The sequence below is a fragment of the Microchirus variegatus genome, assembly GCF_963457635.1.
Source record: "Microchirus variegatus genome assembly, chromosome: 16".
Lineage (NCBI taxonomy): Eukaryota > Metazoa > Chordata > Actinopteri > Pleuronectiformes > Soleidae > Microchirus > Microchirus variegatus.
This window is the reverse complement of record NC_139817.1, coordinates 23,043,807-23,070,110: the sequence shown is the minus strand read 5'-3', so window position 1 is coordinate 23,070,110 and position 26,304 is coordinate 23,043,807. Positions and strand designations below refer to the sequence as shown.

The 26,304-nt window shown below is 41.5% G+C and overlaps 1 protein-coding gene across 1 annotated transcript in view; it reads left to right on the top strand.

Annotated features, from left to right (window-relative positions):
- The window catches only part of zdhhc8b (zDHHC palmitoyltransferase 8b), a gene marked incomplete at its 3' end in the record, with an annotated part of 74,442 nt that overhangs the window by 36,205 nt on the left and 11,933 nt on the right, over positions 1-26,304 (top strand). The window contains exon 2 of the mRNA XM_083902778.1: positions 23,509-23,630. Within this exon, the coding sequence (XP_083758904.1) occupies positions 23,509-23,630 (122 nt within the window). The remainder of the gene's footprint in view (positions 1-23,508; positions 23,631-26,304) is intronic.

The following is a 26,304-nucleotide window of genomic DNA, read 5'->3' as shown; positions in this document are numbered from 1 at the left end:
ATTCCAACTTCCACTTCTTTTTAAGCCCGCATCAGAGCTCACTACATTTTGAGGGTTGATTATAAGGGAAAGATTGCATTTCCCCTTACTGCACCCTACACGTGAACGTGCAAAATGTAGGGTTAGGGGAAAAATGTAGGGTTAGGGGAGGTTTTGGGACAAGTGTTGGCTGACAAGAGCGATGATACATTCTGCTTTCTAAACCAGGCAAGGTGGAGGAAAAGATTCTTTGTATTCTCTTTGTGTCTGCGTGTCCTTCTGATGGTCAGCAGAAGGCAAAGAACGTGGATCAAAACACAGCACAGATGATTCTGAAGAAATACACGATGAGGTAGAAGCAACTGATGAGGAGATGGCGTGTTGTTTGGCGCGACATAATGTCAGCAGATGTGTTTTCTTGCTGAGCATGCAACTGTGATTGGATTGAATGTGAGCTTTTATGGTTTTGACAGGCAGCTACTCTCCTCTCTATCCAATAACGTGTGCTGTCACTGAATCTTTTTATTGGTATGCAGTGCTGGAGCGTACTGGATTTGGATCACAAAGCAATTTCTTCAGAAAACACACTTCTGTGTGTATCAAGACTGGCAATTAGTGCTGCACAGAAGCTGCTGCCGTCCTCACACGTCCCACTGGTTCCTCCTCAGGTCACAGCTTCACGTCAGAGATTTAGCCTTTAAGTGGAGCGTCATGGGACACACTGATGGTGTCTGGCCTGATGTGGTCGTCGCAATTAGTGTGTTGTTAAACCCGGGGGCCTGGTGGACAGATTTGCATGGGCTGACTCACTGCAGAATTCACAGCAAAAGGGCAGCACTCAAGATTCGTGGTGATCCACACGCCATCATGTGGGCTAATCAGCTTAGTCCACACGGAAACAAAACTTTCCCGATACGTTTCTTTTTCCATTCTTCCAAACTCTAAACAAAACTATTATAAATGCTGCAGTATGTATGCCAGGCCTGTATGCGGCACTGTAACGATGCCACACAAAAAAACGGAGAATGGGGGTTGTAGCTTAGAAGCCGTAATTTCCCCAAAGTTCGCTCATTTAGTCCTTTATTAGATTATGACAGAATGTCGACTTGGCAAATCACACTGATGTGCTCGACTGTAATTATCATTCGACAGTCTGTTTCATTTTTGAAATCGTTCGCAAACGTGCACCCAGAGAGAAACAAAAGGGAAAAACACACTGAGTTACTAACCTTATCTCTGGTGTGCAGAGTGCTATACAAACAATGTCATCATTGGCTATATTTGTGTTTATTCACATCATTTTGCTAATGTTGACTCACTGTCTTTGTGTGTTTGTGGGCTTCCAGTTAGCAAATGTATACAGCAATAAAGACAGTGTTATTGTTTGATTGCACAGCTAATCATAGATAAGATTTTCTCCCCAGTTTCACAGTAATTACTCCATCGTATGTTAACATAGCAAGTCAAAGCACAAAGAATTTTATTCAGGGCATTTTTAGAGGCAAACCCTATGTAAAAAGTAGAAAATGTGACTCTGTCTTAGATCTACCAATCACCAGCATGTCCATGCTTATGTTAGCGTTCAAGTCAAAGCAACTACCTGACTACAGCCTTTTAAAGCCAGCAGTGTAAATGATGGACCACTTCATTTGTTTAAGTGCCCTCCAGCTAAAAAAAAAAAAAGTACATTTGTTTCGTTAAAAAGGTTAATTTTGCCTCAGCTTGACTTGTTGCAGCTGGTATAGCTCAGTGGTATAGTCCACAGACTTTGGGAGGGCTGCGGTTCAAATCCCAGTTAGGACAGGTCAGCTAATACCAAGTGTGGGCCCTTAAGACAAGGCCCTTGATGCTACTTGGCTTTCTCAGATGTGACAATTGATCAATGTAAGTCGCTTTGGATAAAACTAAATGATAATGTAATGTAATAGGGGTGGGGGAAAATTCTATTCTAATCATCCATGATTCTGAATCGATTCATAAACTTAAAAATCGATTTAAAAAAAATAAAAATAATAATAATAAAATATATATATATATATATATATATTTTTAGGTTTCTATTATTTTTAGCTTTTTATTTTTATTTATTTAAGTTATTTTTTTGTACAGTACGTAAGTTTTTATTATTTATGTTTTGAATGAATAAATGTTAACATTTGTCTTAAGTTGGCCTTTGTGTGATCACAGTATCACATTATCTTATACAAACTGTATTGTTTTGATGCCATAGTTTGCCTCAACTACTATGCATTGTATCAATTTTTGAATCGAGAATCGTATGAATCGAATCGATTGAGTCGAGAATCGATTTTGAATCTAATCGTGACCCTAAGAATATGAATCGTGAGCCACCCAAAGATTCACATCCCTATAATGTAATGTAGCTTTGCCCAAAAATTCTACCCTACTAGCTAACTCCTAACACGTCTCTTTCAGAGTGTCCATTACACTGTGCTTTGACAATTGTTTAGCTTTTAAAGTCACAGATTTATTACACAGAGTGGATTGTGTGGCTCATATATCATGTGTCTCCAGTACTTGAAGCAGCACGGCAGAGCTGTTTTAAGTCGCTTCATTCAAATATTTGGTGGGTTTTACTGGAGAACTTCATTGACACAAAGTCAGTTGTCTGAGGGATTTCCAGGGTGCTGTGAATAAGCGTCAAACATATTGTATATAGTAAGTACATAACATCTGCCACCAGGAGCTTCAGCACAAAAAAAACCGTGTGGTGTTCTGTTTCTGGTGAACTCATCAGGTCAAGCCACAGAAAGAAAAGCAGCTCTTTTAAGAAAGCCAGGAACACTGTCGGACGCGCAGACGCCCCCCAGGCTTTTCCTTCTTTTTGTATGTTTATGAGGCTTGCGACGCAGCCCATTCATGACATATTGTATTGGCAACAAAAGCGAAGACTGCACAGGTCGTACAAAAATTCATATTTAGAAAAGGTTGTGATTGCGCTCGTGTGAATAGCTGGGCTCTCCAGACTGAAGCCCCAGGGGCCTGTCGACCTTATTCTCCTTCAACAACATAACACATTTAGACTGATACAACAGCATTCATGTCTGCTCGCTCTCTGGATTCCCCATACACTTACAGCAATAGGAGTGGAAGGATTACCCCCTTCTGCATTCCTCATGGCTGAATCTGGACCCCACTGGCTCGTAAAAAAAGAAATTGTTTTCATTACAGTTTTTCAAACAGCGCCTGAGCCACTCTGTCAGTGCGACAGAGGAAACGTGGTGCGACTGAAAACAGACAAATTGGTTTCTGGCCCTTGGGGGGAAAATTATAATTAGAGCTAAAACTCGCCGGCTTTGATGAGAGTCTAAGTTTGCCGTAGTTTGCTTTTACCATGACAATTCTACTTTTAGAATGTGCAATCAATCGGTCTTGAAGCTGCTGTCAGAGCCAGACTTGCACCGTATTGTCCAGTCACGCAGTCCCTGCCAGGTGTTACGCTGCCTGTGGGCCTCTCACTTTTTCTGCAGGTCAAGAATAACAAACATGTCATCCACGTTTGCCTCAGCACTCCACGTGAACTCTTTCTGAGATGTTTCCTGAGTCCTGGGATCGAGGAAATCTCCACTCTCCGCTGTTTACATTGTTATGACTCCGCGTCACACAATAGGAGAACGAGTGCAGATGGTGCAGATAGTTGGTAACAACTCTGCCATCTCAGACTTCGCCTGACTGGAAAAAGAAAATACACATTTTCCTATAGCTGATTTACAGACTGACACCATTCTGCTAATTTGCCAAGTCTGTGTTTTGGAGAGGAGTTTAATTTGGCTTCTTCATAGCCTGTCACATATTATTCTCTACATCTCTCTTTCTATATACAGTATATGACTTTGCACCCATATTGGTCGTGAGTGGAATCCTCTGTTCACAAGCCGAAACCTATGTTTTAAACTATATGAAAATAATTTGAACGACAAGCGTAAATATCGCAGTCAAGCACATTGGCTCTTTCTCTCGAGGGGAAGGGTGGGGAAAATTCTTGTTAAATGGTTTTCCTCATGCAGATTTCCACAGCTCAAGGCTTTTGTTTCGGCTCCCGTAATCCAGAGAAGGCCGAGGGGGGAAAATAGAGCGGAAAAAAAAGACATACTGTGGAGAGTGGGAGAGGAGAAAAGAAGCTCAGATTCCACAGCGGGTGGATTGGAGAGGATTTGGTCCTTTTTAAATAGAAGCACCTGTTCATCTGGGATTAGTCGGAAGCAGAGCTCTATTTCGGTTGAGCGCCGATGTTTGCCCATCACACCCAGGGTCCTAAGGGCTGCCGGGGTGTGAACCAGAGCCCTGATGCTTTCTTGTAGGGTTGTAGTGTACATGAGCACTTTGTGTCTGGCTTGGAACCAGTAAATTGCTGGTGCAAATGCCTGAACCAACTGGATTAAACTCTTCCATTCCTCAGCGAATACCAGTAACATGCCTTTGATTTGCACACCAGAGCCTCTTTCACAGTAGCATTAGAGGGTATACATGGGATTTTTGAACCTGGGCGAACCTGCTTCTGAAATGTGATGAAACAAAAACGCACGCCGGAAACTTGATTAAATTATTCCTCAGGCAATTATAGAGGCACAAGGGCTGGGCAGGCGACAGTGAGGTGAAATGCTGCGTAAATGTTGGCATGAGTGTCACAGCTTCTTCTCTCTTAAATGTATAGCGAATATTAACTTACAGGACTGAATTATAATATGTATTTTTTTTAAGGCTATTGACAGCTACAGCAGTGTTTACTCTGTGGCATTCTTCGTCTTTGTTGGATTTACTGACAGGTTATTACTGTGCCACACAGGTTTGATAGCATACTTTTTACAGAGCTGATGTAAACTTCTGGCCAAAACACACAGTGGTGGAAACTCAAGCCAGATCAGGGCGAACTGAATTTTCACTGGTGGACATGGGACAAGTACAAGTAAACATGTTTTTTTTTGTTTTTTTAAAAACAGACCTAGACCAGAAGTTCCAATTTACGCTGTTTTTTTAGTGTGTATCTGCGTCATTACCTTGTTTACGAAGCCCTGAAGTTTCAAAACAAACAGTTCAGCCACTGCTGAGAACGCTGTGTTTTATTGTAATCTCGGGCTTAGTGAGATCACTGAAAAAACCCGGTCCAGTTACGTAAGCAGCGGTTCTCCTGAACAGCAGATCCTCCTGCTCCGGGCACTAGTCCGGGCACTAGTCCGGGCACTACCGGTTGCGTACATTGAACCGCAGAAGAAGAATAAAGTCCGTTGTGGAGGTGTTTCACGAGCGACAGTGTCTTCTGACTCTGGGTCTGACTCCGGGTCAAAGTCATAAAAGGGACTGCGGCGGGGAGTCGTGAAGAAGCTATTTTTAAACATTGTTAAAACAATGTTTTGATAATGAGTAGCAGTGCATCCACCGTTCCAGAGGGGGGAGCTGCGCCTCTGAGAGCGGGTGCTGAATATGTCACTTCCGGGTACTGGCCAATCACAAGGCAGTTGGGAAGGCTCTACACTGGCTGGCCAATCACAACACACTCTGTCTTCTGGGTGTGAGATTTCAGTCTGAAACATCGCGGCTTGGACAGCATTAGAAAAGAGAGATTTCTATCGGCTCGTTTATCAGAATCAGAATCAGAATCAGAATACTTTATTAATCCCCGGGGGGAAATTGTTTGTGTTCCAGATGCTCTGTGCAAAGTAAGAAGAAATACAGCATGAGGAAACAAGAGCTAGATATACAGATGTAAACAAAGTAAAATAAAATAAAATAAAAGTTTACAGCAACTAGGAGATTTTTGACCATAAAAACAAGTTAAAGTATGTAAGTAGACCTCCCCAACTAACATATATGTGCAACAGGACCACTCTATATGAGCTTTAAAATGACTTTGAACTGTGCTGTAGCCATGAATTAGTTAAAAAAAAGAAGAAAAAAAAAAAGTCCTGTCCATGTGCACACATGTCTAAATTCAATTTCATGACGAGTTCCTAAAGTGCGGTGGACTGGAGTGTTGGAAAAGATGACAACATGCAGAAACCCTGTATCCAAAAAAAAAAAGCTTCCTCAGAGACCTGATAAAAGGATGCACATGTGGACTCAGGCATGAGATGAGGGCGACTCCTCTACGTGGTCAGGGATGCGTTTGGATTCCCACCACTGCAGAACATCACACAGTGTATGGACACAGTCGTGTGGACTCACACTATCTGGCACGAGGAGGTAAATCCTCAGTGCTTTTCTGCTCCAATCATATATACAAGCCTTTTATTCTTCAGATTTTAGCCACATTAAGCATAGTCTTTTAAATTACACTGAAGTATATTTAAAATCTGCACACATTTAAAATAATTAATACATCAAAATCCTGTAAAATATGCAATTCTGACTGTTTCTTTGGAGTGCTTCCAGCTCTAATTGTTTTCAGAGAACTGGTTTAGCCCCACCCAGCCTACTCAAGGTTTTTTTTTCTTTTTTTTTTGGCTGGCTTCAAACAGCCTAAATCACAGATGACTGTACTCCACCTATAATTGGGTTAGCATGTGTATTTTTAGATAGAATCTGTCTTTTTGAAACGCATTAAACACAGAACAGCAGCTAGAGTCGCTCTAAATGGGCTGAATAGTGCTTCAAGCAAACACCAGCTATTATCAGTTTCTCTCATTAGCGTCCCGTGAACGGACCAGTTAACATCACCCAGAATGAAACAGTCTGCCGCTGTAGCGTCTGTAGTGAAACTGCAAGAGAGGAACAAAAGGGAGACATGCGGTCGATGTTGGCCTCTGTGTTGTCCTGCACAGCAGATAAATCTTTATCCCTCCCCTGAGCCGTACTCTCACAGTATGAATGCATCTCACTGAAAGCCATCAGTCTTCATTCCATCGTTTTTGGCGATTCACCTTCACGATGTTGAACCTTTTCGGCAAACGATCTGCCCAGGTATCCCCTAACAATCCGGTAATGAAATCCCACGCCATTATAAATATGTTGTTGTTGTAAAAGCCCAGCAGAGCGGCTCTGCAGTCGCTCTTATTGAATCAGTGACAACCTGACATGAGTGTTTATCTGTGCATATGGCTCCAGCTCGGCTCCTGCTGCTCTCTCCTAATGTGGCTGCAGGGGGAAAGAAAAAAAAAAAAGACCTCGAAGGACTTCTAAGCGGATCAGACCTTACATATTGCCCCACAATTTCATTAAGAGGTACAATTCACGGGGTTGTCAGTGCCATAATAAAGTCCCCGGTGCAAGCGGGGCAGATGGTGCAAGCCGAGTGTCAGAGGACAGGCATCCAGAGGAATCCCCTTAATAAAGGGAATAGGCTAACAGCAGCATCAGCAGCAGCAGCATCAGCAGCAGGCGCTTAAGAAGTTAACTGTGCGAATACCACTAAAGAAAATTGATTTGGCTTTTCAAAGAGCCAATGGCCAATTCATTTAATTTCCCTTGGCTGTTTCTTTCAGCAATCATTGATCTTATATTCCACATTTTACATGTAAAAGCAAATAACTTCTCATGGCACGTTCAGAATTGCCTCAGGAAATCCTAATGTTCGCCACCCTAAACCCTGCTGGTACTTAACCCATGAATAAATCTCTATTGCATTAATATCAGTGACGGAGAATTCTCAGCCACTTTAGAAGCAACAAGCTTTTCATCTCGTGCCATCTTCCTTTCTTGAGTAAAACTGTGTCTGCAGATTTTATCAGCTGCAGTGAACTTGCCAATTATGCTAATATTAGCCAGTGTGCTTGGCAAGTAAAACTTGCCCCTGAGGGAAAGTTTGGTTTGGCTTGCAGGGGCATACATTTGAGGCTTAAGTGATATCCCAAACCAGCTAACACAAGTGAAATGCTCTTTTTCCTCTTAGGTAATGCTAACCAAACATACCTGTTGATGTTAGAGAACACATTTTAATGGTTTTTTGTATAGAAATTAAGTGACATGTAATGGTCAGACTGCAAATTGTAACAAATAGATGACTCCTCAGGTCACCCCTCCGTTTCCAAAGCACATCAGGGAACTACATGGCCCCTAGAAACGTGGAGGTGCAGGGTACCAGCTTCCATACAGCAGGGCCTGTGCGCAAAATACATATTAAAGGCTCATGTCAAGGCTGCAAAAAAATTTTTTCTGAGTGATTATACACTTATATGAACATAGTTATTGTACTTATGGTGCTTGGTCCAAATAAATCTATCCTCGTTATTATGACTACTGCATGTTGCCTACGAGTAATTTACATTTTCAGCTCTTCAGCCTTTGAACTCTGACCTCCCAAACACTGCCAACACATGGAATAATCCATTGTGCCTATAGGGAGGGATATACCAGTGCAGCGTAGGTTGGCAGCTGCCACCCCTTAAAAAAATACATTGCCACCTCAACTCTCTGCAGCCATACATGGTCACAGGCTCCAGTTTTAGCCTAGAGGTGTGCTGTGTGCTGTCCGTCCATCTTCTGTTTCAGTCAGCAGGTTTATAAATTGTCCCTTGTAAAGAATGGATGCTCAGTTGAGTTTCAGGAGTAGCACTTTTTTGGGATGGTGGACGCTGTGACTGAAGGTTCAGCATCAACACCCTACATTTGCCCACTGGCAGCAAGGTTTGTATGCTTAAGTCCAATGTACACTTCTTCGTAAAGTGCTCTACGTAGGTCACGGAGACCCCTCTACGTCGCCTGAGAGGCTGTCGGAGAGTCTCTGCGTCGTCTCCAGCTGCACAAAATATTTTTTAAGTGTCCGGCCGAGGTAACGCTGCTCTGTGCCGGCCACTGTGCGCACCGATCGTCCACAGAGGCGGAGCTGATCACTGCTGCCAAACTATAAATACGTCATATCTTAATACACAAACCACATGTTCAGACTCTAAATGGCCAATTTCTCGCCTCAAATGATCTTAAAACTGCGTTCCAGGACACAGAAAATGTTTATTTCATGTGAGAAACGGCCATTGTTTCAATGTTATTCAGCTGCAACAACAACAACAACAACCGTCTTTCTCTCTCGGACGCCATTGCTCACTGTAGCAAGAAGCACAACAACCTTGCGTAGCGACCCCTACTGATCGGGCGCAATATTGCAGTGCATATCCGGCACCACGACTATATGCTATAGAACTATAGAAGTATACTGTGGCCTTAGGAAGGGCTCACTTTGCAGTGGCGTGTGAACTGGTTCTTGATGTGTAAGAACACATTGATGCTCTATTGTAATATCAATTATGCAGCTGCTCAGTGTTCAGCATGAATGTGCCCAGTCATATGTGCCACCATGATGTCCCGAGCGGTGCCTTGCTGTATGCTGGAGCGACAGAGCTTGCATTGAAGACAGGTCAGCCCAGTTTACTGACCCTCCCTCCCTCTTGTCTGTCCCTTTCTTTGTTTCCAGGTTCCCACAGAACACTGGTGGGATTCTGCTTAGTGCCGCCAGCCTCTGTTGCGAAAGGGAAATTTGTGTTGTCTTGCTGATGCACAGTTAATGAATAAGACCCTTTGTCTCGCTCCACTATTGCAGAATGTTGAGCTCCGGCCTGTGTCGACTTGTCAGTGGTTTATCTCTTCCGTGCATTTAGAAAGGCGGGAAAAGGAACTGCACATTGTCACAGTTTTCCCAATCTTTGCAGATATTGAAACAGAGAAGAATCAAGGATCGAGGTCTACTAGCTGCAAAATGAACTCTCACTGTAAAACCTCGATATCTGGTGCCGTGTCAGTTTTCATCTGCACATATAGTATGTGACCTATTGGCTTCCTCACCCGGTGTCCGCATCCATGTGTTGCCATGTGCTATATGGACAAATTATTTACAAAATAATTATTTACAATTATTTACATTCTGTTGAAGAAGACCTGAAACTAGAGATCAAGACTAGGGCTGAAACGATTAACCGATTATTGATGGATTACTTAATTAATCGTAAACTATTTTGATATTCGGTTTGAGTGTTTTCTAAAGAATTAAAGCCAGTTTTTGCATTTTTTCAGCTTCTTAAATGTGAATATTGTCTGGTTTCTATGCTCCATATAACAAAGAAGTCATTACAACTGAGTCATTTTAGTTTGTGGACAAAACAAGACATTTGAGAGCATCGTCATTTCCGGATCAAACACTGATCAATATTTTTCAGCATTTTATGACATTTCATGGACCAAAAGATTACTCAATTAATCGAGAAAATCAATTATTTAAGAGAATCGTTTGTTGTCGCTATAATCAAGACCATTAATTCTTCAGGAACATGTTTAAACTAACATTATAAATGAAGTGAGAAGTAGCAGCTCATTCATTTGTCATATACAGTCCATGGATGTACTCCCAAGAGACCTCCCATCCTGCCTTTTTTCACTTTGTGAATGAACATTCCACTCTTATGTAATGCTGCTGACCCAGATCAACCCCCCCCCCCCTTTCTCTGTATAAAAAATGCCTTTGACAATATACAATTAAGATTCTTGCAGATGTGAAGGAGCCATTGAGCTCCTTCAATAGGAGGGAGATTAAACACGAGGGAGGAGAAGGATTGAAGGAGAAGACGATGTGGTGACGGTGATGACGAGCTCTTTCCGAGATGTATAATGAAAGCACCTGCCTCAGCTGTTGTGCTCATAATTGATGTAGAAGAACAATTGATAAAAGGGAAGAAAGCTGTGTTGAGTGGGACTGATTGAAGTTTGAAGTGAAGGACATGTTGCCCTCCTGAATATTCTTTACTGGAGCTCATAGTGCACAGGGAAATACATTTGGGATTGGGGTTAATTCATCTTAAATTCATTCAATTCAGGAAGTAGGATAGTTTGAAAGGTCCCAATATATTTCTTTTATCCTGCCTTAAAAAGCTCCACAAACCCAAAGACGCGCTGATTTAATTCTGTGTTCCTCTTTAAACCTCTAAATCCCCGTTATTAGGAGTCAATTTACTTTATTTTCCTTCAGTGTAGAAACTTTAAAGTTGCTGCTTGCATTTCCACATCAATAAATCATTACCACATTCATTTGAGACACATTCACTTCAAAGACTGGAGCAGATTGGCAGCCACTTCTGAACCTTAACTAGGTTTTACGTTACATGCCAGCTGGCTGCGGCGGTTCTTGGAAATTATTGCTCGAATGTTCATTAATGCTACACAGAAAAGAAATGTGGTCTTAATTGGGCGATTTGACATTTTGGGGAAATCGCTTTCACACAGAGAATTACATACATACATCTTTCTTAAGTGCATTTTGCCAAATGTCGAACAACGTTTTGCTCTTTTAAATTGTTTAAAAACACAAACAGATTGAAGCTATTGACAGTTTGGTGTTATAGAAGAGCTCAGAGTGACTGACTGACAATAAAATACACACTCGCTACTTCAGTGGGAGGCATGAGCTGAGGACAATGCACACATCTGGACATCAGCGGTGGGACAGCAGGTTTCTGTAGTCTGTCATAATACATACAGGCATATTATGGGGCTGTAATGGAGTCCACCACAACACCCACAGAAACCTTTCCTCAAGAGTTCAAAGCCACGGAACACACATGGTCCAAATGCGCCGTATTGTAAATGACAGGAGAAATAAAAAGTGACGCACTCACTCCTGTGAGACAGCAGTGTTTCATCCTTCCTAAACAAAGGCGTATTATGTGAGAGGCTCTGGGTCTCTTATTTCATCAAAAACAAAGTTGCATGTTGTTGTTTTTTTTGTTATTTTAAATCACTCTGTAAACTGGGGCATTTTCAGAGCATTTATAATATATATATATATTTTACTGTACATGGTCTGGCCCAGCCTGTCTCACTGTCAACATGGTCTTTCATACTAAATATACTGTATGTCATAGAGTCTGACTGTGGATTCAATCTCTTTCCACATCTGTCATCAGCTGCACTGGATTGTAAAGTACAGCATGTTAAGCTGCATATGGACAATCACTTAGGATTAAGAATTTCATATTCCAACTCTGACTCTGAATATCCCATATTGTCTTGAAAATCCAATAATTACTTCTTTTTTTTTTAACCATGATGTCAAATCTGTTGGAGGTCAAGGACAGGGCCAGATCTGTCCAAATGAAAAATCTTTGTGTGTGATAATAATCTCTCACATTTAAAGTACCAGTGTGTAGGATTTAGCAGCATCTAAGTGCGGTAACGTTCCAAACCGGCAACACTGAGCGAGAACCCCTCCCTTTTTCCGCTATGGTCCAAAAGTAGCGCACATGTGTGCAAACCATTATCTCCATTAATATCACATGTGTTGGTGAGCTCACTGCTTTGTACTGTATTAACTCTTGCACCATCAAAACCATCAAAACAAAGTTGCTCCAGATTGTGTGTTTTTAGATCGAAAACAGTGTTCCTCGAGCTTTTTATATGGAGACCCATTTTTAAAAATCAAATCTGTGCATTTAGTATAACACTTTTTCAACATTTTTGCAGAGCAGCCATTTGACAGGTTACAGTCAGGAAAATCACAGGTGTAATCATCACAGTTTAGCTTCCTCAGTGTCACACGCTGGTTCACTTTCACAGTGTCCTGACACAAGTGAACTGAACAGTTCATGTGATCAGTAACACTCGTAAATGCATCACAACCTGATTTTATGCCTTTGTTATTCATTCAGTTTTAGTTCAACTGCTTGAAAAGATGTCTGTGAATGACTGATTTAAGAGAATGATGAAATACATTCATGAGATGAACCAGACGAGTGGTTATATAAGTTACTGTTGGTTGTTTTGAACCAGTCTGGTCAATCTCCTCTGACCTCTGGCATCAACAAGGCATTTTTTGCCCAGAGAGCTGCTGCTTACTGAATATTTTCTCTTTTTTGGGGCTGTTCTCTGTATTAAAAAACAAACAAACAAAAAAAACAACCATGTCTGGGTTGTGTGTGAAAATCGTAGTAAATCAGCAGTTTCTAGAGTACTCAGACGAGCCCATCATACAAAAACAACCATGCCACATTCAAGGTCTCTTAAATCACCCTTTTCTTCCACATTCTGATACTCAGTTTGAACTTCAGCAGATTCTTTTTTTTTTTAATCATGTCTACATGTCTGACTTCAGAGATGCTGTCATGTGATTGGCTGATTAGTTAAACTGTGTACCTAATAAAATGGCATATATATATATATATATATATGTACATATACATGTATTATTATTTATTTATTTATTTTCATGTTCAGTTTAAACATGAAAACAGTTTAAACCTTTAAACATATTTATATATATATACACTCAAAAATATAAACGCACAAAGAAAAACGTGCAACTATCCAAAAATAACAGTACAACTTCATCAATAAAGTGGCTTTAATTTGCAAGCATTAGGATCAATTTCAAAACAAAAGTCATGGAGTAATGCCAATGGCACGCTCCATCATGATTTGTGACATCTGTGGCATATTGACGAGTGACAAAAGTCCACATTTTGGTGTGCCCTTTTATTGACCAGACCATAAGGAGTGTCTGTGTACCAGTCACACATATTGACCACCACTCTGCCATGCTCCACGACTCTCGTGAGTTGAAATACTCAATCTGCGTTTGTAGTGAATAGGAGTGGCATAGTGACACTGGACTACTGGGTTTGAGCAAAACAAATCATTCCATAAACAAATACACCAAGAATCTGAGCAACTGTCATGACATTCTATTTTTATATATATGTTTGTGCGTTTATATTTTTGTTGAGTGTATATATAGGCTGCAATTTTGAGACCTCTGTTTTTTAGAAAACACATCAGGACAAATGTTTCTAAGGAGACTGGATCAGAACATTCCTCATCCTCCTGACTGTCACCTACAACAGGAGGTGCTGAGGGTGTAGGGAGTAGGAGGGGATTGTAATGACTGAGTCTTTAGTCTGTTTGTGGTGTCTTAAAGGATACAGGCTGCTCAGAGTGATTCAACGCTCTGCTGTTGTGCTGCGTCCTCCTGAGATGACTGATGGTTGACTCTCACTGACAGACTGACCAGAGCAGTAATTCATCATAAGCTAGGGTCTTCTTCAGGTTAATACCTAGAAAACTTTACCCTCTGGTAGTATTTTTCTTTGCAAGGGAGGAGTACGTGTTGGACGTCTCCCTTTGTTTTACTTTAATAGCAGCCAAGTGTTCCGTCATCCATCTGCTGAAGCAGCCAGAGGCTGAGTGTGTGTGTACATTAAACTGAATGATGAAGAGTTCATCAGGCTGATGGGCTCTGCAGAGGCAGACAATCATTCAGATTTAAAACGCACAACAGAATCTGTCATGGTGTGACACCAGCTGTGTCAGGAGTTGTGCACGACTCTGCAGTCTTTGTATATCAGCTGTGATTTGGAAGACACATAAAAAAAAAAAAGAATTAAAAAAAAGTAGTCAGTAGTAGGGTTTGGCAATCACGGGGGATCTCACAATACGATACAATGCATCCACGATACCAATAATTCCACGATAAAACAATTCTGTGATAATCAATATATTGCAAGACAATCATACAGTGAAAAGTGCAAGATTTCTCTATTTATTCACAACATGGAGAACAAAGTGCATTACATCTATGTATTGAACATGGATGGAGCATCTCTTAACGCAGCTTTATCCATTATCCCACTGTAAACTAGGGCTTTTATTTTCTTTGAAGTCGACTGTTGTTGTGGGAATGAGACTCGTATCTCAGATCCACTATCTGAGGATCGAATAACACATTTATAGCTGGAAATTAATAAAAAAGTGGCCCTTAAAGTACATTACTAGTCTCTAATATATCCAAGGTTGGATTGCATCGTCACTGCTGTGGTGCTTTACATTTTCTGGCGTGTGTCTTGGTTAGGTGAGGAGATCAGCAGGAAAGACCTGCTCGAGTTGTGAACATTACAGGTTTTTAACCATCCTGTTTACTCAAAGGTGGGTGAGTGTTGTACAGTAAATATCACCAGGAGCAGAAGGCAGACACACGCAGCCAATCCAACAACAGGCCACACGCCAAACCCGCCTGCAGAGACGCTACATGGCTGCACACAGAGCGATGTGAGCGCGCGTGTTTTCTGCCAGATAATCAGGTATAGACACACCGTCACAATTTGGTTAGGTGAAAAGTCAGGTGAAGGAAATATGGTGGAAATGGGCTTGAAAATAAAGACCCTCGAACCATAACAACACCCGGTTGCTGCTCTTTCTCCACCGCTTCCATCGTAATTACTACAACTGCTTGAGGTTGCAAAATACGGCTTCTCACGTGGTCTTGATACAAGCGCGAAGTCATTACTGCCATTTGAATTTTTGTTTTGTCTTTGTGTTGTCCAAACAGTTTAGAAGCAACCTTTTCAGCTGCTTTAATCACAGTGATACGAGTGTACACGCGTGAGGACAATATCTTTGGCTTGTTTAGTTTCAGGTTAGGTAATGATTGGAGCTGGGGACTGCATCATGTCATTGAATGTCTTCACAACTCGTGTTTGTGTGTGCCACTTCCTGCAGGAAGTGAGAGGAGAATTGGTCTAACCTCACTGGTGTGGATGGATCAGCGTGCACGGATACATAAAAGTGTATCTGTAAGATTTTATGCATTATGGTATTAAATCAGATTTTTTAGACATTAGACACATATTACTAAGATTTAGATGTAGATTAGGGTAAAGGGCACTAGTAAAGCACAGTAAAGGCTCCCTGTCATGTGTGTGTCTCTCTCTCTCTCTCGACCATCTGCTGTATTTCTGGAGAACATCATCAGGTTTCAGATCATTTTCTCTCACTTCCTCCTTCCTTCTTCTTTGTAGAACTGCTGAGTCTTGAGCAGCCAGTTGCTTGTTAAGTGTTTGGCAACAGTGCCCTCTGTTTTGGCCTGAGCTAACATTTTTACATTTACCAGAATAAACCGAACAGTAAGATGCGTTAGACAGCTTACTGGGGATTTGCAACCTTTATTAAGCCAGAATGTTAATTACACTACTGAATCAACAGCCATTTGAATTTCTTGTATTGTTAGAACTACGGTGACCCCGTCTTTACCAGAGAACATGTTGTTCTTTGTTTGTGCAGTAAGCCTCTGCTTCAAATCAGAAAACACACGCTTTGGCTTGTTTGTCTGATCGTGCCGCTGTAGAAACGTGGCAGCTCGGTGTCCTCTACAAAGCAGTACACACAAAGCTAAAAAATCTTCCCTTTTCAAGTGATTATACACTTATACAAACTTATTTATTGGTATTATATCACGTTTCTGGACAGACGATTTGTTAGGAGACAGTTATATAGGTGTCTAGCTGCAAAAGATTGCCAGGTTTCCTTGTTGACGCTGTATTTACTGTCCACTGAAAACAGGCTGCTGCTGAAACAGACTCAGTCTGTCGCTTCTTTGGGTCATAACTTTTGGAGTCCTTGACAGGGGGACACATATACAGGCTGCAGTGCTTGGTGCTCAGAATAAGAGTGGCTAGGAATGTGACACAGGGCAAGCCAACTTCTGCTTTGCCTCCCTACATACCAGCCTGGAACTAAATGAGCAGTCCTACGAGTTGTTAATGCAGGGGGAGTCCATGTTAGTCCACCCACTCGTGCACAAAGGCCAATATCCAGATTGGGCTCGACAGAGTTGCATATTTGAAATGGGCAGAGGTGACTGTCCTTGCTACTGCGATCTAAATACCCACACATACTTACTGCACTTGTCTTTTTAAGCCTGTGTCTTTGGCCCAGTAAGCCTCATTTATTCCAACTGACCTATGGCACTTTCCCGTGGACAGCCTGACAGGAGGCCAGCACGTGTGTCATCACACCAGCAAACACAACACACACTGATGCTTCATCCAGAATACTATTTCATTTACATACCGTGTTTAATCTGAGTTTTACCTCAGTTTCTGAGTTTACTACAAACAAGAAACAACTATGGTGTAAAATGGAATAAGTATTTTTTAATATTAGAGAAATTAGGTGACAAAAGTGTTTTAACCGAGTGTCACGGCGGCGTCACGTTTGTTTCTTTACATTAGTGTAATTACGTGACGGTTTGTGCTATGGGAAAAATTCTATTATAGTGTATAATAGTTATAATAATGTTTTATACTGTTCAAATTTCAAAATTAAAATGCAAAATCTCTTCTTCATCTGCAACTACAGTGTTTTTTTGTTGTTAATGCACTCATTTGGTATTGAAAGTTGGAAGTGTTCCAGAAAAATTGACATCTTTTGGCCCTTTTATGGGAACAATAAGCAAAAAGAAGGCCAGACAGACACTATAACCCCGGATTTCCACTGGACGCGTTACAGCCGCGGACCAGCAGCATTGCGGTTCTGCTTCGTCCTCTGCCCGGCGTCAATCCCCACCGGGCGCGCTAAGGCAGCGGCGCGGTGCCTTGGGAGCCAGCGGTATTCACGGAAGATCGCGCGATAATCTTGAACGGACGCGAGTTCGCGAGATCCCACGATAGACTGTGTGTATAAAGGAAACAACAACAACACAGCTTCTTTCATTCTCTGACGTGGAAGAACTGTCATAAATAATTTTATGTTTCTCCACTTCAACAATCAGTCTCTCATCGTACATTATGACTCTCCGAGACGCTCCGATTAATTGACTGTTGACCAGGTAGCGCTGGTCACGACGTAATGTTGATGTGAGGTTGTGACAGGCTATATGACCTGCGTATTGTGTTTTATTTTGAAAGGGGGGCGGAAATGTTTTACTTTGATTCTGTGTCGCTTTTCCTGTCTGGTGCGAACTGCTCTGTTGGAATTCACGATGTTCAGCAGCGGCAACGGCAAAAATAGAACTGCTACCTATCGATAGCGATGCGGCGCGGTTAAAAACCGCGCGTTTTTTAACGCGTCCAGTGGAAATCCAGGGTAAGGCTTATTAGTTTTAGATGTTTAGTTTGTCCTTTGTAAAAAAATGATGATCCAAAATGGTGGCCTCTGCTCCGAGGTTGTGTAGACGACCGGTAGATCCAGAGCAGAGTTTATGCAACAAAAATGGTGCAGTTCAGTCTCAGTGATCACTATTTGTTTTACTGGAGCACACAATGCTGGGGATTTTTATTCGGCTTATTTTGTGGTTTGTGTGTCTATTAGTTTTGTGCTTCAATATATTGCAATGAAAGGAGAGGTGGATCAAATGTGTAGGAGTGTGTATTATTATTATTATTATACTTAACAACACATATGGAGAGTAGGAGGATAAAGGAAAGTAATGTGATGAAAAGAAAGGTGATGCTAATCCCTTCCCCTTGACACACTCACACTTACAAGCACACACATGACCTCATTCCTCTCCCATATGGAAATGTTTGTTTTTATCACCAAGTGAGTTTCAGCTGGTGGTATCTGCTCGCACACAAAGCTTAACCACATTAAGGGACTCTGCAGGGAATTTATGTTTCCCCGTTAACAAAGCTTTAATCCTCTGACTCACTTGTATCTCAATGGTAATGTATTGTGCATTCGCAAATCAAATTTTAGACATTAATGTTCTTAGTGCATTTCAGCTATTAATGTAAATTTGGAGTGAAGCCTTTCCATTAAACATGAGCCTCACACACACACACACACACAACAATCACTACTTATTTATGGGGGGATGTCGTTTACTGTTGAAGCTACTTATTTGTGTCCTCTCCCAACAGACAATGGAAAAGTCAGCGATGAATATGTAAAATGCAAAGCATGTGGAAGCACATATTATTACATATCAAATAGACTTCTTATGCTAATTATCCTGAGATTAAATGCAGCTGCCTAAGGGAGCTGTAGCATCGTTCTCTTCTTCTTTGGTAGGAATGCGTCCTATTCCCTGCGTCCAGAATTGTACTACCATCCGATGGTGAAGTTAGATACTACGGAAGTGCACAGAAGTAAACCAGGGCCTTTAGAAGCAGGGGACTGAGTCACTCATGCTGTGTAAACACTTTATACTTAAGCATTTCTTAGTAATAAGCTTTTAACCCCGTTAGCTGTTAAACAGCTACTAGTTATTTATCAAATTGACATGTGGAATTTATAAAATATGATGCAATATTACTGATTGTACCTTTAAGAACCATTATTTAATCGATTGTGTGTCCTTTATGAATTGGCTACTGTTTTGTAAGTTACCAATCATATTTTCTAGGCAATAATATCACATGATAAATGGTTTCGGCTTTTTTTTTATTGTATGAATTAAACCAAATGATCTGGAATTGTTTGTTGTTTTGCCTGTGGTAACTCGTGATGGCGGTCTCACAGAGCGTGAGCATATACAACACAGTGTATAGAATCTGCATTTCTGTGAAGTCACAGCACAGCTCTAACAATAGATAATGCAAGGAGGGAAAGAGAAGGAAGTGAATCTCATGACGATCAATCTACGCAGCTCTTCTGGCATGACCTGCCGTGAACAGCACTGCTTCTGCGCCTCCAGCAAACATCACTGCTGTCTCCACTGACAACAGCCCTGCTGCTGTGTGTGTGTAGAATACAAAATGCCCTATGTGTGTAAATGCAGAGCTTCAGGTATTTGTTTTCACCGGAGACTGACAGGTCCCAGAGGGGTTGTGTAGTGACTAATGCTGGCATTCATGAATCGTGTGAAGAGCAAAACAATTTTGACAGCCACCTGTGAAATATTTCTCTTAGGATTATATGCAGATCAGGACTGGAAACCTGAAGCTGAGCCCTGACTCTTAGTAAGTTCCTAGCAGGAACTGATTCCTATTTTCTAATCATGATACATGTATGTAAATGCATCTGATGGCTGGAATGGATCTCAGCAGGCGGTGTGCAACAGGACAGGCCTTCCATTTTTGTCCCACTGACATCTTTAATGAACTAATCAATGGGATGACATACCCACCATGTGCTGAATATATTACTGTAAGCGCTCCCAGTGGACTGACAGCGTTGTCTAACGTTACACTTGTCAATCACTCTTGCTCGAAAGCATCGCAGTGTTACGAGGATGAGTTTTTGTCACACTGTGAATGACGAGACGAGCTCTTGAAGGTTTTCTGCAGATGACTCACTGAATAAAAAGTGAATCTTGAAGTTGGACGGCGTGATAAATGTTGTTATAACTCAGTGTGGCTACATGAAAATACAACATATTAGTCTGACTGAAATGGTACTAAATTGAACACCCAGTCTGAGGCCGTGGTTCTCTGTTGGAAAAGGGGGTGTTGCCCACTCCAGGTTGGGTGTTTGCCTCAAGTGGAGGAGTTCAAGTATCTCAGGGCCTTGTTCATGATTGAGGGAAGAATGGAGAGGAAGACTGGCAGACGTCTACAGTCATGCAGATATTTAAGTGCTCCTTTGTGGTTGCTGAGCTGAGCCAGAAAGCAAAGCTCTCAATCTACCGGTCCGACCCTAACGTATGGTTACAAGCTGTGGGTCATGACCTAAAGGACAAGATTGTGGATACAGGCGGCGGAAATTGGTTTTCTCTGCAAGGTAGCAAGGTTCGAAGCTTGGACATCCTAGGGAGAGACTCACAGTAGAGTCGCAGCTCCTCCATGTCAAGGAGTCCTTTGAGATGGGTCGAGTATCTGGTAAGGAAGCCTCCTGGTGATCCAGGCACATCCCCCTGGTAAGAGGCCCCAGGGCTGACCCAGAACACACTTGAGGGATTATATCTCTCAGCTGGCCTTGGAGTGTCTTAGGGTACTCACAGAGGAACTGGTGGAAGAAGCTGGAGGAGAGGAGTGTCATGGGAGCTTCCCTGCTGAAGCTGCTGCCCCCGCAACCCGCATCCAGATAATGCGATGGGGAGTCAAATTACTACCTTCAGTTGGACTCGAGCTGGCCTGGGTGCTCTGCTCGCGTTCCCAACTCCAGCTAATAACGAGAAATAATAGAAGAACCCTGTAAACGGTGATAAACACATGGAGAAATCCACATGAGGACATTTGTTGTACCGACTGATTTTATGCTTTCTCAAGGGGGCATTTCACCATCGAGCATAGTGAAGGAAGAACCACTTTATTATATAAATGACGAGCTCATGTATACTGGGACTGCAGTACAATTGAACAATATAGTCATAGCTTGACTTTCTGTCCATGGAAACGTCCTCTGTGTCTGTTCTCTGAATGTCTCTGTTTCCTCTTTGATCCCCAGCAGCACCAGCAGCCCCAGAGTTACTAAAAGATCAGATAAAAGAGTAACTTCAAAGACACGTCTGCTTTTTCTACTCCAATTCAAAAGGTGCGGAGGGAACAGGAAGATTTCAAGAGTTGAATTGCTTTGGGATGTGTAGTGGTTCTGTAGATGGCTTTTATGATAAATGTGACTGTTTTAGAGCTGCGACCGTGCCAACAGATCGATCCTACCACTTTAAAAAAAACATTTAGGTTCTTCATTAAGTACCTAATTAGGATTTTCTGCCCTCCCTCTATAGGATTTCCACAGTGGTCCAACCACATTTGTTTTAATCAACAGACTCGGGGCCTGCATCTTTTTTTGGGTGCCTGGCAATCCACTCAGGTTTTCAGAGGATTTGTGTCCTGATTTTTTTTCTTTTTGGTAGAGAGAGCTGGATTACCATCACGAGGAGGTCAAAGTGTTTCCCTTAATCTTAATACTCAAAGACAGACATCTGTATTACGGCTGTGACTGAGGATTCATCAGCTCCCTGAGGCTAAGTCTCTCAGTCCCTGAGCTAATGCTGGACGTTTGTACTTTATGAAATAACTGTGTCTCATTGGTGTAAAGCAGATGCAAGATGAGTTCTGCTATTATTATTATTTGTGCGCTGCATCCTTGAACTGAATGCGCATGTATTTAAAAGTTCTGCACTACAGTTTTAAATCTGCATTTCGGAAGAAACTAGCGAATTGATCTATTGTGAATATTCCTGAACAGATTTTCAGATTTTTCTTTAGTTTTAATTTCATTTTGACTTTTTGTTTTTAAAATTGTTTTTAGAGCAGGTTTGCTAGATTTTATTATTGTAAATACTAAGTTTTAGTTCAGTTTGTATTAGTTTTTGAATCTTCTAAATACACCACCATTTTTTGTCTCAAATACAACCTTTCAAAATTGAAAATATAAATACACTTCATATGAACCCAAAAGGATTATGTATGAAATTTATTTACTGTATTTACATTTACAAAGATGAAAAACTATTTTAGTTTATTTTAGTTAGTTATATAAACACACAATTAATGTTCAGTTAGTCATCAACTAGTCACTATAATAACCTTGATTGTGTGTTGTATTTTCTATATTTATTTACCTTGTTAACTGCAGATACATCATTAACACAGCAACTTGTTGTTATGCAGAGTGTGCAAACTGTTTACACGTCCCTCAGACAATAATCTGGTTTGTATTGTAATGTAAATTTCAACATATCTTTTAAATAATCTCTGTGAGATAAGCATCATCTCCAGCTCTTTTCAGCAATTAAACTCAGACAGATCCACACTCGTTATATTACAGCACGCTTGGCAGCAAATGCTCCTTCAGCCCGATTCTTTAGGTCTAAACTGTTTGATGAGCTGGAGGCTTTTCTATCCTTGTTGAAGTATCATGGTAACACAAGCAGTAAAAGTGGCTTGTGCACAGTGTTGATGAGCAGTCTATGGTAACCAAAGTCTGTGGTCTTAACCAGGCTTTCAGTCTCAGTCACATTTCCCTCCCATGCTGTCGACTCCCACACTACTACGTTTGTGGTCAGCTGCTCGCCTTTCCTTCCTCATCTTTGACATTTGTGGGCAATGGAATCTCCACATATTGGAAGAATGAACTAAGCCCACACTCAAACCAGTGCACGCTGGTCAAATCATCTCTGTAGCGCCTCTCTATTCTCTGTTGGTGGATCTCTGCAGCCACCGCTCTAAATTATTCAAAGTAAAAGAGGGTGGGGTGGGAGTGAGGACGTATGGATTGAAGATGATCTCTGGGCACAGTCGGGTGCCGCGCATGACATCATTAATCATCTCCTGATACAGATATTATAGATTATTATATATTATATTACAGATAGATAGAGGTGTTTCATCGTTGTGGAGGCTGCGAGACCTGAGTCTTGAATGATGAGGAACGAGCGCAGTGTGTTGACGTTTGAGTGCAGACTGTGTGAGTGATGGCAGTTGAGAAGATCAGTAACATGTTGGTGGGATTTAAATGAGTAACAATTGAGCCGGTTGCTCATGCAGCAGAGATGTGGGCTGTTCACTAAAGAACCACACCTGAAACTACACCTTAATCCATCATAGACAGAAACTATAATGGGATTTTCCGTCATACTTCAGTAATCAGGATATCCTACCACTAATTATCCTGACTAGACTGGGCAATAATTCAGAAACAATATACTGTATATCATGATATCATTTTCTTCAACATCAGTGGCACAAGGGTTCAATATATTTATAAAATATTAAGGCTCTCTGACGTCCACTGTCTCCCTGCTGAGTGTAATCTAATTATAAGTATTGATCTAAGACTTACAAGCATGAAAAGGACAAACGAGACTGACAATGTCATAATTATTACTACTTAGACTGGAGAAACTGAAAAACTCTGTGATGGTTTTAAAATGTGTTTCTGTGACATGATAGAAAGAAGCGTCATCCTAAACCTGTGCCCTCATGTGTGTCTCTGCAGGTGCCCCTGGTTGACTAAAGTGATCTCTCCCGCTGTGCCTCTCTACAATGGCCTGGTCTTCTGCTTCGTCTTGGCCAACTTCAGCATGGCTACCTTCATGGACCCTGGCGTCTACCCCAGAGGTTTGTTGGAAGGTTTTCTTTAAATAAACTGATTCTCATGATTCAGTTACTGAAAAAATGAAAAAATGACATCACAGCAGTTTCGTGCAGCTGTGGTATGACGACCCTGCCCGCGTCGAGAAGGTACTATGAAGTAAGAGAAAACAAAGTGTCCGATGTCAAATTGAGTAGAGTCGAGCCGAGCTAGAACTGTATTACAAAAAAGCGCCATTGATGTGAAAACTGGTTTCAGTTACTGGTGACTGGTACTGGTACATTACAGTTTCTAGTATAACAGTTGAAAATACAAAAATGTTTGAATGAAAGACCACTTTATTAAAATGCTAGTTAGACATTTCAAAAGATTTTGTTTTTGATTCATCTGTTGGTGCTAAAACATCAGAAAATTGTTTCCCAATATCCTTACATTTCTTTTGTTTTGGCCACAAACTAAAGATTGAGATTATGAAAAACCTTTATAAAACCAAATGAGTGATTATCGACAGAGTTGATCACTAATTATTTACAGAGAAAATAAGATTTACTTAAATAAGGGTTCAACGATAGACTCATCAAACCAGTAAAGGGCGTAAAAATGAATGGTGTAGAAAAAAGTAAAATGCAATGCGTTTGGTTTACTTTTAACCCTTTAACACTTAAGAATAAAAAAGTGAGTAAGTGCTTTTGCCCATTTTTCCAGAATAACTTTCAATATCTGGCAGTTTTTTTTTTTTTTTACAATTTACTGAATGCTAAAATTGTGTATTTTGTGTAAGACGCTGATTTGCCGGCTTCCTGCAACAGCTCAAGTCAGGCTACGTTTACACGATGGCGGTCTGAAGATGTAAAAGTGGCGTCGCGTCTTCACTTTTTATTCCGTGCTTTGACGAGAGTTTTCGGGAGGAAATGCGTGCATACGGTGACGCAAAAGTATGTGTAATTCGATTGGGTATTTCCCTGTACTGGCGCATGTGTGTGACGTAAACACGTACGCAACGTCAGCAGATCTGAGCAGAGTTTTGCGTCTTGGCAGAGTAGACGGAAATGCTACGGCGGAGCGTATTCAAGTATTCCACTCTGGAGGGTGGTTTCAGATTTTTGCGCTTTTAAGCCCCAAAAATGCTGTCACCGTCTAAACGAAATGCACTAAGAAATTACCGTAATAACCACACGTTGGCTTTGACCCGCAACTTCTCAGCTTTCAGAAACCGTTGGTGTTTTATCTGATAAAAGCACAATCTGTCACGTAATTACAGTAATGCAAATTGCGCCTGCGATAGCTTGGAGTTAAAGGTTTAAAAGCAGAAAGCATTGGAGCACCTTAAAGAACATTGCACTCACACTGTCCCTCCCTGTTGAGTCCTTACATAGAGGTAACACCATATTTATCAGAGTGCCACCTCTCCAGTATTTCATTACCCCATTATCTTCCTGTTATAGCCTGTAAAGGCCACACGCTCCATATGCACTTGAAGCTGGTGGAAGTTATACAAGCCTTCGAGATGCGAGGTGCACTGAGTCTCTCTCAGCAGTTCAGCCTATTAAACAAGCAGCATGTACTTACTGTACGCTCCTGATGCAGACTCCCTGTCCTCAACAACAATCTGGGTTAAGTAATGTTGATTGAAGTCATCCCCAGGGATGTTTGTAATGTGCTTGTAAATGATAAGCACCTGTCTTCAGAACAAGCTTTCCCTGACCATAAAGTGGGTAATAATCATTGGCTTGTATAAAGCTCAGTTTATCTGCTTCCCCGGAGGTGACAGTGGCCTTCTGCTGCCTCTGCCCTGCTGCGTTTTATGGACAACTGAGGGATGAGTTGTTACCTAAGCTCTTGATGTTATATCTCGGGGGCAGCAGACCCACCCATGAGGCTAGATTTAAATGGCATCTGCTCAGAGAAGGTGTAAAATGAAAACATTTGTGCGCACCATCCAATTTTCATTTCATTTTGCACTGCACTTATTAAACGACAAACAAAAGAACTGGACTGTGGCAGCGTGAATGTATTTTAGTTTAAAATAGGCCACTGCTTTGTTGGTGGACAGGAAGCATAAGTGCTGTTTGTGTCTGTTGGTTTGGCAGATGGTTTACCTTCACAATCGATTTGAAGAGACTTGAGAGCCATAATAACAGAGCAGTCTCCCACTGTGAAACTGTTTATTTCTGTGCGCTACCTTCTGTTTCCCTGCACCCTCTCTCCTCCTGCATCCTCTGTGTGTTCAGCTACCTGCATTGTCATTGCACCGTGGAGTCATTTTCCTCAAGTCGAAGCTGAGTGCAGGTTGTTTCAATGTGTCCTTTGATCAGCAGAGGACATTTTGATTTTCCACTGCAGACCCAAAAACCAAAAGGCTCAAAGTAGCACAAAGTGCACAAGTTTGCACCAAGGACGAGTTGCACCAAGGACAGCAGGAGTGCCACTTTCATTATAGTGTAGAGGGGAAGAGTACGCGTCCATGTTTATGTCAGATAAAAGTCCCCATTTTTGAGTTAAACCCATTGTTTTAATAATGTGTGATTTCTATGTGACGTAAAACTTAACAGCTCGAGTTGCGCATGAGTCACAATGCGCTTGTTACTCAGTGTTGATGTTAAAAGCAGAATCCACTCTCTCTGAGTGTTTGCTCTCCCTCTCTGTCTACTGACAACTAACACCTAACAGCTAACAGCGGGGGTGAGCTTCATACAAAGT